This window comes from Bos indicus x Bos taurus, chromosome 19 (assembly GCF_003369695.1).
Source record: "Bos indicus x Bos taurus breed Angus x Brahman F1 hybrid chromosome 19, Bos_hybrid_MaternalHap_v2.0, whole genome shotgun sequence".
Classification (NCBI taxonomy): Eukaryota; Metazoa; Chordata; class Mammalia; order Artiodactyla; family Bovidae; genus Bos; species Bos indicus x Bos taurus.
In genome coordinates, this window is record NC_040094.1 from 47,927,249 (window position 1) to 47,939,479 (window position 12,231).

At 42.9% G+C, this 12,231-nt stretch overlaps 1 protein-coding gene across 1 annotated transcript; it reads left to right on the plus strand.

Annotated features, from left to right (window-relative positions):
• The first annotated feature begins 592 nt into the window (after nt 1–592).
• Nucleotides 593–11,682, plus strand: METTL2A (methyltransferase like 2A). Its single transcript, XM_027517549.1, has 9 exons — nt 593–731; nt 937–1,028; nt 2,713–3,068; nt 4,160–4,209; nt 4,545–4,605; nt 6,288–6,427; nt 8,255–8,361; nt 10,003–10,068; nt 10,921–11,682. Exons 1-9 carry the CDS (start codon nt 622–624, stop codon nt 11,073–11,075), a joined length of 1,137 nt encoding a protein of 378 aa, XP_027373350.1. The 5' UTR covers nt 593–621; the 3' UTR covers nt 11,076–11,682.
• Nucleotides 11,683–12,231: the final 549 nt, after the last annotated feature.

The window sequence follows — 12,231 nt, forward strand, 5'->3', positions numbered from 1 at the left end:
AATAAGCTTTCATATGGATAATTTAAAAAGTTAGGTGGTGGGGTTACACTTTTAAACTTGTCCTTGGATATTTGATTTGACAGTTAAACTTCGTGTTCTCGAAATTCATTTCATATCCTTCTCCAGAAAAACGATGTGGGGATACACAAAACACGCACATAAAACACACACTTTTTTCTTTCCTTTTCCACACCGTGAAAAGCTGGAAAATTGCCCTATTTCCTCACCCTGCTTGCTATTTTTCTCAATTATTTTGGCCATTGCTCTACAGTAAAGCTAGGTAATTATCTAATTATTAAAGTGATTCAAAATTCTTCCTTAAGACAAACTGGGAACTTGTTAAAGCATCCTAGAATTAAAAGGAGGCTCAAGTGGAACGTCTACCACTTTCTCGCCCGCCTGTTGAAGGACTAACGACTCTGGGGCGAAAACCCGCTGAGTCTCCTTCCCAAATAGCTCCGTCCCACCAGGAAGAGCCCGAACGCCGCCTCAACGGGGGACTCATGACTGCCCCACCCGGCCTCCGTGTTTTCCCGCCCAGACCCGGCGATTTCCGAAAGGGGTGTGGCCTGCAGAGCGTTCGCGCGTGAGGGGAAAGTAGGTGTTTCCGGTTCCGGTGTCATGGACTGCTCCTTCCCTGAAGGCGATCCTGCGGCCGTCTGCGGGAAGAGGCAGCAGTTCGGGAGCCGGTTTCTGAGCGACCCCGCTCGCGTCTTTCACCACAATGCCTGGTAAGTGCCCTACCCTTCGCCCGGCCTGCCCTTCGCCCTCAGTCCCAGCGCCGCAGAGCACTCTGAGAAGGCCCTGACCGCCGACCAGAGTCCTGCGGGCCTACTCTTGGCACTCTCCTCCCATGGAGGAGGCGCTGCGGGGCCAGCGACTCGCTGCCCGCGGCGAAAACCTGAGGCGCCTAAGCTGCCCATTTAATTTTCCCAGGGACAACGTGGAGTGGTCGGAGGAGCAGGCCGCGGAGGCAGAAAGGAAAGTCCAGGAGAACAGCACTCAGCGGGTGTGCCAGGAGAAGCAAGGTGCGCCCGGGTGGACCCTCAGTGATATTGACAGCCTGCGTACTGCTGGACGTGCTCTCCGGAGAGGCCAGAGAACCGAGGCCCCGAGAGTCTTTGTTACTAGTCTGATACAGAACTCTGGGATAGAACGAGAAGGGGAGGGGTTGGGCAAGGCTGGGAAAGGGCTGTGCCTTGAGATCTTGTTAGGGCATAAAGGGTGTTTTGGTTTTGATTTGTTGTTTGGAAGAGGATAACTGTATCTCGATAGCATTTTCTAGTGACTTAAGTCTTTAATTATGTTGACTAGACCCGTATCAATATGACTGACCTGTGGCAACATGATTGTCTTGGAGGATATACTTTCTATTGTCATTACATTTTGCCAGAGGAAATGTTGCCATTACAGCTGGATTCAAGTGATCAGATTCTAAATAATGGGGGGTGGGGGGCGGCTGGCTAATGAATCGTGAGTTATGTGTCTTTTCCTTGTGTGGTGGCTATGAGGTGGTACGGCTTCTGCAAAGGAAAGATGGATGAATCAGAGTGGAAATAAGTCTGGGCAAAGGAAAAGAGGCCTCTTCTGAAGAGGTGGATGATTTCACTGAAAAATACACCTAGTTAGTAAAACTAGGACTAGTTGGGCCTGTGTTCTAAGTGACAGTTGAAGGTGGCACTAGAAATTGCAGAGTAGTACCCACAGAAATAGTTCTGAACAAGTAGAAGAGTCCAGTTATGGAATATTAACCTTACATAGTTTGACAAAGACTACATCAAACCAAATTAAGGTTGAGAGGGATTTTGAAAATCATATAGTCCAATATCCTCTTTTTACAGTTAAAGAAACTTGGACTTCAGGACATTAAGTGCCTTGCCCAGAGGTAAGCAGTTTAGTTAGTAGTGGTGGAATTGAGATCCAGTTTCTTAGGTTTTTCTTGTTCTACTACACTAGTCAAGGCCCTGTATTGGCAAAGAGCAGAAAGCTAAAATCTAGTTATAAGCCAGTGTTATCTCAAAAATAAAAAGTAAAACTGAAATCTAGGACTGCCTTGATCACCTTCAACAACACAGGTTTCTTTTAAACAGTCCATACTTTAGTCTGTCCTGTCCTCTATCATCAGATCTTCTCATCGAAACACTTTTCCTCTTGTCATCATTTTCTGTTTCCATGCTTGGTATCTGTTAGTAGTGAATTCATTTCTGGGCTCCACACTAAAGAACCACAGACATAGGAATATAATGTAAAGAAGATAGAGTATCATACCTGTACTATAACCATTGACTTCACGTGGGGAATAACTGAAGAACCTGGGGCATTTAGCTTGTAAAAGAGGTTTTAAAAAGGGAAATAATTACCCTCAAATACGAAAGAACTGTTCTGTATGAGAGAGAGTAGGATCTTTTGACCAGAAATGATTAGACATATTTTTTGCTTAATATTAGAATTTTCTAATAGTTAAGAGCCATCTAAAGATGTGGGAGGAGAATTGATAGGTAGTAAGTTTTCTGGCAGAAGTTGAACTCCCTGGAAGGAAAGATACAGAGCAAATTCAAGTGTGATAGGACCAAATGACCACCAGCTCTGAGACTGAGGTTCTACTTGAGTATAACTTTTGGTATAAAATTTGATGAAGCAGGGTGGTAATTTATATTGTATACAAATAAAACTGAGAGGTGGTTCTTAAAATTCTTTCTTAAATATTTACAGCTGATTATGAGATTAATGCCAACAAATATTGGAACAACTTCTACAAAATCCATGAAAACGGGTTTTTCAAGGATAGACATTGGCTTTTTACTGAATTCCCAGAGCTGGCACCTAGCCAAAATCACTTGAAGAATTTGCTCTCAGAGAATAAGAGGAGTGAAGTATATGAATACTATAGAAGCGGTGAGGATGGACCTGATTTAACAATAGAAGAACAGCACAGTTGTTCTTCTGTTAGCCTTGGAGATAAGACACAGCCACCTCTTACGGAAGAGAGTGTAACTCAGAAACTCCATCACCTGGAAATCTGTGCTAATGAGTTTCCTGGATCCTCCGCCACCTACCGAATACTCGAGGTAACCTCCCTTTATTGTCCTGGCAGTGGGGTTAGCGAGGCTGTCTTATGCACAGAGGGTGGCACTAGAGAGGATGAGCCCCAAAGTAACTTCTGATGATGAAGCTGACTAGACTTACCTCCTTTATGTTGGCCTGGAATCACCTGCATTTTTGAGCTTTTGAAATGTCCTAGATGCAGACCAGATGCCTTGGTCATGACAAACAAAGATAGATCACCTGAGGTGCTACCTGGGAACATTATATTCTGTCCAAAAGTTGTAGTGTCCTGCTAACCCTGCCATCTAGTAGAGAGTCCCAGGTCAGAAGACAGCTTCTGTTACTTCTGATACAGTTATGAGATGGAGAGGTTAGTTAGGATGGTGTCTGCTTTTCAGGTGTGGAGATTTTTTGTCTTCTCAGTCTGTATGTGTGGTAGAGGCTCGGCTAGGCCTGAAGAAGAAAAGTGTGCACTGTAAAGTGACTATTCACAAAAGTGACTACACACCCCACCAGAAGCTGATTAGTTTTGGGACTGAGTCCTCTGGCATGACTTTGTGTTGGTCCCTGATCCTCCCCAAGCGGAGTGGGACTTCTGCCTCATAGTTATTACGGGGTTAATTGAGATAATGTATATATAATGGCTGAGGATAGTGTCTGACACATAGTAAGCTCTTAGTAAATGGTGCTATTTTCATTATTACCACACCCAGCACTGAACTTAGGACCGTGTTGCCGTGGTTCACCTCATGACTTTTTCAATCCAGTCTGCTAGAAACATTTTTCCAGTAATGGTATAGTGGAGGTCAGTAAGAAAATACTCTGTTTACAGGACCATTTGCCCAAACTCAAAAAGTAAAAGCGGCCCATGCTCTTTTTCCCAGACCAGGTCCCATGCTGCTAATAAAAGCCCATATCCTCGTCTACTGTGGCTACCTCTTTAAGGGTTCCTGAGGTCACGGGCAGGGAATGTCATGATTACTCTAGCTCTGGTCACTACACCTTTCCTAATACAGTAAGACAAATTGTTTATTGTTGATTATTTATTTACTTTAGGGAATTAACTCTTTGGGAATTTTGTGATTAATAGTTCATTTCTGATTTCTGTCTACAGGTTGGTTGTGGTGTGGGAAACACAGTCTTCCCAATTCTACAAACTAACAAGTAAGGTTTGTTGTAAAGTCTAACAGCATGTCAGCAAAGAAAAAAGTGGTGCATTGTTGTTTCTTGGAACTTTTACTATATTCGAATGGTAACAGCAATTATGGGGAACTGGGTTACAGGAGATTAGATGTCTACACTACCCATTTATGGATTGTTTTGACTTAATTGACTTATAAGTTATCTTTGTCATCAGGGAAAGTAGTGAGTGTTAAACCTGTTACTTTGTTAACATGTGGTGCCTTTGATATTTTAACTCTGCTGCATAGTATAGAGAATAGACATAATCCAGTTTGTAATCTAATGCCTCTGCTGTGTTTTTTTCCTGCCCATTTCAGTGACCCAAGCCTCTTTGTGTACTGTTGTGATTTTTCTTCCACAGCTGTAGAACTGGTCCAGGTAAGTCCAGTGCTCCTATCGGTAATTTTCACTGACTTAAGGGGAAAAGGGCCTCATAAAAATCAAGGTCTCTAACTATTTGCTTATTGTGCTGTGGTCTGAAATAGCCTGGAGTAGAGGAATTGGCCAAACATGATGATGGAACCTGCTGCTTCCTGCTGTGGAACTTTGGGCAGGTCTCTTGACCTTCCTAAAGTCATGTTTTCAGGATTGAAATGAAATGATTGTTTCATTTAGGATTGAGTTACAGAAACTTGTAGACAAACGCAGCTAATTAAAGGGAATGTCATAGATCTCAAGGTCATATGGTGTAGCCAGGACTAAAACAGCCCTGACAAAGTATCAGGTACCAAAGACACACTGGTGAGATGCTGCCACCCCCTTCACAGCACCTCCCTCAAGGTCATAGTGTTTTCCCTCCCATTGCCCATTTGCCTTTTGCTTGCTTTTTTCCTTTGCAGCCGGTTTTCTCTGACAGGTTTTTCCTGGTTTTATACATGGCCCAATATACTTGCCCCTCTCAGTCCCTTATAAGTCTTCCCTCTTCAGATATTCCCAGAACCTCACCTAAATGACAGTGTCTTGATTCCAGAGTCCCCAGAAAGTCTGATTGACTCAGCTCAGCTGACCCTCTACTTGCCCTGTTAATTAGCTGTGACCAGTGAGGAACATGGAGAAGGCAATGCACCCCACTCCAGTACTCTTGCCTGGAAAATCCCATGGACGAAGGAGCCTGGTGGGCTGCAGTCAGACACGACTAAGTGACTTCACTTTCACTTTTCCCTTTCATGCATTGGAGAAGGAAATGGCAACCCACTCCAGTGTTCTTGCTTGGAGAATCCCAGGGATGGGGGAGCCCGGTGGGCTGCCGTCTATGGGGTCGCACAGTCAGATATGTCTAAAGCAACTCAGCAGTAGCAGCAGTGAGAAACAAAATCACATTTCAGAGAAGAGAGAGAGAGAGATAGGGAAGTTACCCTAAAATGTGTGTTACAATCATGTATGATGCTCCTAGCATAGGAGCTCAGGGATCGGCAATATTTCTGGTTGGCTTTTTTTTTGTTGTTTTTGTCTTGCCACTCGACTTGCGGAGTCTAAGTTTCACAACCAGGGATCAAACCTGAGTCCCTGACAGTAGAAGTGCTGAGTTCTAACCATTGGACCACCAGGGAATTTCAGATTCTGAAACTCTCCTTAAGGGCCAATGCCTGATGAATAGTGAGACTTTTTAAATTAGTTTAATGATAATAAATTGTAGGTGAAATCTTCCACATCTGGAGAGAGAGATTTTCCTGGAGAATTCTGTGATCTGTGTAATATGCTGTAGTGGGAGTTGCTTTAAATCATGCTTTTTCAGTATGTTTTGTTTTCCTACTTATGAGGTTTCTCCTTGCCCTTTTGGTCACTTACCTTCCTCATTTTTTTCCAGTCCTCAGATCTGACTCCTCATCAGAATAAAGACTAGAAGTAAAGGAGTCAGGAATGTACCATTTTAAACATACAAGTTGGATTTCACAGGCTCCTAGAGTTGTTCCTGGTTCTTACCCTAAGAGTAACAATGTTTGCTGTAATGGCAAGAGCTATCTCCCTCAGTGGGAAGCAGCAGGGATTATGTTTAAAGCAAGATGGTTTTTCTTGAGGCTATATGAACATTTTCTAACCTCTCTTCCATCTGTCTGCAGACAAATTCAGCATATGACCCTTCTCGGTGTTTTGCCTTTGTTCATGATCTATGTGATGAAGATAAGAGTTACCCAATGCCTGAGAATAGTCTTGATGTCATCATCCTTATATTTGTTCTCTCAGCAATCGTTCCAGACAAGTAAGTTTTAAGTCCCTTAACCAGTAGCATAGCAAAAACAAAGCTTTGATCAGGGACCTTGATCTCAGAGTTGGAACCTTAATAAAAATGATTTTAATGTTCTGATAGACAGGAAGAAGCTATTTCATTCTAAGCGATAGAAGCTTGTCAACCACTTTTCTAAGTTTGTCTTGGAGTCCACGTTGGACTCCAAGCATCTAAACCTCTGCCTGTTGACTGCAGTGGTTGGTTCTTCTTATGATAATGGTTTAACATCTCCAAAGAATGAGGGAGTCATCTTAGTGGGTATGTGGAGAAATTTCCTGTTAATGATCACATAGCATGGTATCTTAGAACTGTGAATGCCACAGCTATTCAAGAACATCTCATTATTGGCTTTTTAAATAAACCAGGCTTATTAACAGCACAAAATATACAGTGAAACTTAACTCATCAAGTGTTTTCTGATATTTAAGTTCTTTGGAAAACTTCTCTAGTAAGGAAAATTCCATAAAATCAAGATTAAAGGAAAGTGGATTGGTTTACCTTAAAAGATACCATTAAAGGCTCCTGGACATAGGCAGCCAGTCATCCCAATGAAGTTGAAATATTGTCTCAAGGAAGCGGCATCAGTCGGGGTGCTTTGGGGGGTGGGGTGTGATTGACTTTCTCTAGCCCACATTTCCTCTAGGGTAGCACTGTGTCACTTGACCTGATAGGAATATTGTGAGTGTGAAATAAGGGCAGTGGAAGACAGCCCAAACAGCCTGGCATGGTTTTAAACATTAATTGCAGAAGCTTACATGCTGTAAATTTTATATAGTTTCACTTATTTATATATTGGCTGTACTGGGTCCTCATTGCTGCTCGCACTTTTCTCTAGTTTCACAGAGCAGGGACTACTCTGTAGTTGCAGTATACGGGCTTCTAATTGCAGTGACTTCTCTTGTTAGAAGAGGCACAGGCTCAATAGTTGAGGCGCGTAGGCTTGGATGCTTCGCAGCATGTGGGGTCTTCCAAAATCAGGGCTCAACCTCATGTCTCTTGCACTGGCAGGCGGATTCTTTACTGCTGAGCTACCAAGGAAGCCACCGAGTTTTAAACTGACATGGACTGAAACAAAACATTAAAATTAAAAACATTATTCAAAAAAAAATTTGTTATTCAGTATTTAATCAGACTTTCATGTGGTTTTTATAAGTTCAAAGCATTTATACTTCTTCAGTAGTTAAAGCTGAAACCTACGCTGAGACTCTATATATGGAAAATGCAGTCGGAAGTGTAGAGCACTCTGCCCAGAGTACTTATTTGCATACAGATTGTGTCACCTTGTAAAGTTCTTGAGATTCAGTCCTCATGTAACAGATGGAAATAGACAGGCTGCATTCAGAGATCTTGAGCCTAGTGGGCAGGTAGGTGGGTCAACTAGCAGTTTCCTCACTGGGTGGTCAAGGGTCCTCTCAGAGATCCATGGGAGCCCAGCGTGGGGATGACTTTCCCCTGAGGAGTGGGAAGTGAGCCAGAACGAGAGCATGTAACTTCCCGCACAGTGGATCCCTACTGAAGGAGCAGCCCTCTTCATACTGAAGGCAGTGGATAGAAGCTACGGTTGTAAGCAGACAGTAGAAGGTACATTAGAATTTGGGCGTGAGCTCAGGTTATAACTGAAACAAGAGCATAGGAGCTAAGATTTCAGGGCTGATGTGTCAGTGTTGGGAAGTTCACTGGCTTTTCCAAATAACGCTACAGAGAAAAGGGACCTGTTCTTTTTTGTGGGGGGTGGTGGGGGTGTTAGGAGGGGACTCTGTTCTTGAAGAGATCTGATCTTCGTTCCCTGCTGCCCTTCAGGATGCAGAATGCTATCAACAGGCTGAGCAGGCTTCTGAAGCCCGGGGGGATAATGCTTCTGCGAGATTATGGCCGCTATGACATGGCTCAGCTTCGGTTTAAAAAAGGTATTTTTCCCCACTATAATCAAAACAATGGCTTTGCCCTCAGAATAGTCTCACAAATTAGTGGAATAAAATAGAGACTCTTGAATTATATAGCTCCATACAGAGAGCCATTTCATACATGATAAGAGTGGTATGTTTTAAGTGTGATATGGCAAAAGATGCCATTAAAAAGTTAAAAGATAAATGACAGATTGAGGACAAATATTTCAGTTAATAGAACAGTAAAGACTTAATATCTATGATGTTCAAATAGGACTGCTGGCAAATTGATAAGGGAAAAGATCAGTGACCCACCCGGAAAACAGATGAGAAGTGTGTTAGAGTTGATTTACTGAAGAGCGTATCCAAATGGCCGAAAACAAAACTTCAAGAAAATGGAAACAGCAAGGAGATACCTATTGCTGGCTGACTCAGAGAGAGCAATGTTCCTCCATGGAAGGCAGAAATAGGAATAGTTGTGGCTTTTTTTTCAAAAGCACCTGGTGTTATCCATTCAATCCAACAATCCTCTGGGGATTTATTCAGGAACCAGCACATAGTATGTATGTAATAAGCAAAACCTTGGAAACAAAGTGACTGCCTCTGCACAGGGTAATGTGTGTAATCACATGGGATGGACCCCATACCACTGGTCTCGTGGAGGGTGGACTTGGCTGTGTGACCAACTGAGAAAAGCATTGTGCGGGTTGGTATTTTACACTTAATCCTGTGTTTAACAGTAGATAGGGAAAAATAAAGCACGGAGAAGGCAATGGCACCCCACTCCAGTACTCTTGCCTGGAAAACCCATGGACGGAGGAGCCTGGTAGGCTGCAGTCCATGGGGTCGCTAAGAGTCGGATACGACTGAGCGACCTCACTTTCACTTTTCACTTTCATGCATTGGAGAAGGAAATGGCAACCCACTCCAGTGTTCTTGCCTGGAGAATCCCAGGGACGGGGAAGCCTGATGGGCTGCCATCTATGGGGTCGCACAGAGTCAGACACGACTGAAGCAACTTAGCAGCAGGGAAAAATAAATAAGATTACTTTGACATTCAAAAGGCGTAGAAGGATTGATTACACATTAGGTTGTTAAACTGAGAAGGTCAGGGGGCTTAGCAGCAGAAGGGGAAGTGTGTCCTTGATAAAAAACAGTTTGTATGGGATCCTATTTATGAGTGTGCATGTGGACACCGTGAAGAGACATGCAAAAGGACAGTCACTGAAATGGGAATAGTGGCTGTCTCAGATTTCCTTAAACTTAGCTATATTCCTTGAATTTTTACTATGTGTTTTTAAAGGGGCAGAAAGCCACTTAAAAGTTGCTTTTGTTTTTAAACAAAGTGTATGTGTTATTTATTTAATGGAGGAAGGGAGAAAACAAGCTATTTTCATCCTGAAGCAGAACTGTAAAATAGGGGGCTGAGAATTACATGTGTTCACTGATACTGAAGTTTGATTATTCTTCTGGAGCTGCTGTTCTCCAAAGCATCATTCCTTTGTAGGAGAGAGACTGCAGATTCCTGCAAAGTACCAGAGTAGCTTAGAAAAGGATCTGTTCTCTGCCCAAGAAATTGGTATCTTGATGCACATTTAATTGGCCGTGAAATTGACAGAAGTGCTTTAAAGTTTCTCTGGTCTTTACCACATCACTCTGCAGGTCAGTGTCTGTCTGAAAATTTCTATGTAAGAGGCGATGGCACCAGAGTGTACTTCTTCACACAAGGTACGACGCAAAAACACTTGGCTTTGTGCTGACAGCCCTCAGGACTAGCTTCCATATTCCTCCGTGTGCTTTCAGAAGTGACGTCATCTGGCCCCGCCTACCTTTTGCAGCCTCTTCCCTGCCCTTCCCCACCCCTTAGCCTACCCCCAGCCACCTGGAACTACTCAGTGTTCTCTCAGTAGGCTCAGCTTATATGAGCCTTTGGTCCCTGCCTTGTTCTTCTGCTGCCTGCTCTTCCTCTCCATCACTTTGTCCAAAACAGGACACATGCTCATTTTGCAAAAATGCACTGTAGCTGTTTCTGCTTCGAAGCTGGGTTGTACCTTAGGTGCACCTGAGTTTAAGTGAACCCATTGCTCCCTGGGTTCCAGGTGTAACTCAGAGCTGCTTGTCCTGCTGCCAGTTTTCACCTCCACCGGTGCCATATGAATACTTTGTCCCTGGGCCATCTTCAGGTCACATACTTTGCTGAACCTTTAGTGAGTGATGAAACCTCTCCCTTTAAAAAAAAAAAACAAAAAGAAATGGTTTTGACATAACATATCAATTTTTGCATATGATTGTAAGATGTACGTAGAACCCTAGAAAATTCTTTCCCATCAGCTGACTCTTAGAAAGGCTTTCCCGGTGCGTTCCAGGCCACCTTTCACACGTGGTTTGCCTTCCTCTGCCTAAACGAGGACTTGCTGCTACCAAGTCACTACTGCGATTGTAGGTAAACCATACTGCCCAAACCACTTAAAGTCTATGAGGCAGGACAGCAGTCTCACAGAGTACCATTTAGCATGGGGAGTGGTAGACACGGTGCTTTTTATTCAGGGGAAAATATGTAAATATCTCTTTCCAAACTAGATGAACTGGACACACTTTTCACTACTGCTGGACTGGAAAAGGTTCAGAACCTGGTGGATCGCCGGTTGCAAGTGAATCGAGGAAAACAACTGACAATGTACCGAGTGTGGATTCAGTGCAAGTATCGCAAGCCTCTTGGGTCTAGCACCGGCTGAGAGGCAGGATCTGTGCTGACTCACAGGCTCGTTGGGCTTTTTAAAAAGAACATTCACAAATGGTGTCTTGTTATTGAACCATTCAAGGATTCAAAACAGATTTGAACCTGGGAAGAATTATTTTATATCAAGATTCTAACTGTTTTGCTTCATATTTGTGAAGCCCTGTGATACACTTTTCTCAAGTTTTTTTCTTATGTGGCGATCTCAATCTTTCTTGCCATTTTGTAACTTAATAATTGAAATGTTATTCATGGGAATCAGGAATTTATATCCATGTGAAAGTATTATATGATAAAGTGAATGACTGAGTTGCATTAAATTATCTGAGGATTCAGATATGTGGACTAAGCAGTTGATGCCTGGAAAGATAAATAAAAATCTCACTCAGTGATCATCAAGGAAGCAAGCTGGGAAGAATTGCCTGTCTTTGGATCTTTTCCTGACTCCGAAAAAAAGCATCAATATAGAGTGTCCCTATTAAATATTTGGTTGTGATCTCTGCTTAACCTTAGTTCCTTGGAATTTTAAGTAGTGTTCTCCCCCCACCCCCGCCCCCATCCTAAGTAACCTGTGTCTAAAAACATTAAAAAGATCTTCACTTTTAGCAAATTGTCTTTTGTGTGTGTGTGTGCGCGTGCTCTTATATTTTTGACGCAAAAGACATTGGGAGAATTTTAGGCATTTCACTTCTGAATGTGATCATTCCATCCCTGTTACTTTTTTAATGTGATTGCTGCCCTCCCCCACCCCCTTGATTTATTTTTTTCTTCTTTTTTTAAAGAAAGTATTTATTTATTTGGCTGCTCTGGGTCTTAGTTGTGGCACACGGGATCTTCCATCTTCATTGCAGCATATAGGATCTTTTTTAGTTGCAACACATGGGATCTAGTTCCCTGACTAGGGATCAAACCCAGGCCCCCTTCAGTGGAAGCACAGTCTTAACCGCCAGACCACCAGGGAATTCTGCCCTGAATCCTTTTTAAGAGTAAGTTGCAGGATGATGTCCCAACACTACAGTGTATCTTATGTAATATTTTGTAATGTGTAATTCCTGTAACTGAAGATATTCTCTTAGATCACCAAACATATCCATCAGAAGTAGAAATTAACATGGAAACACCCAGCCTCAGATAACCAAGTTTTCCCAATGGGG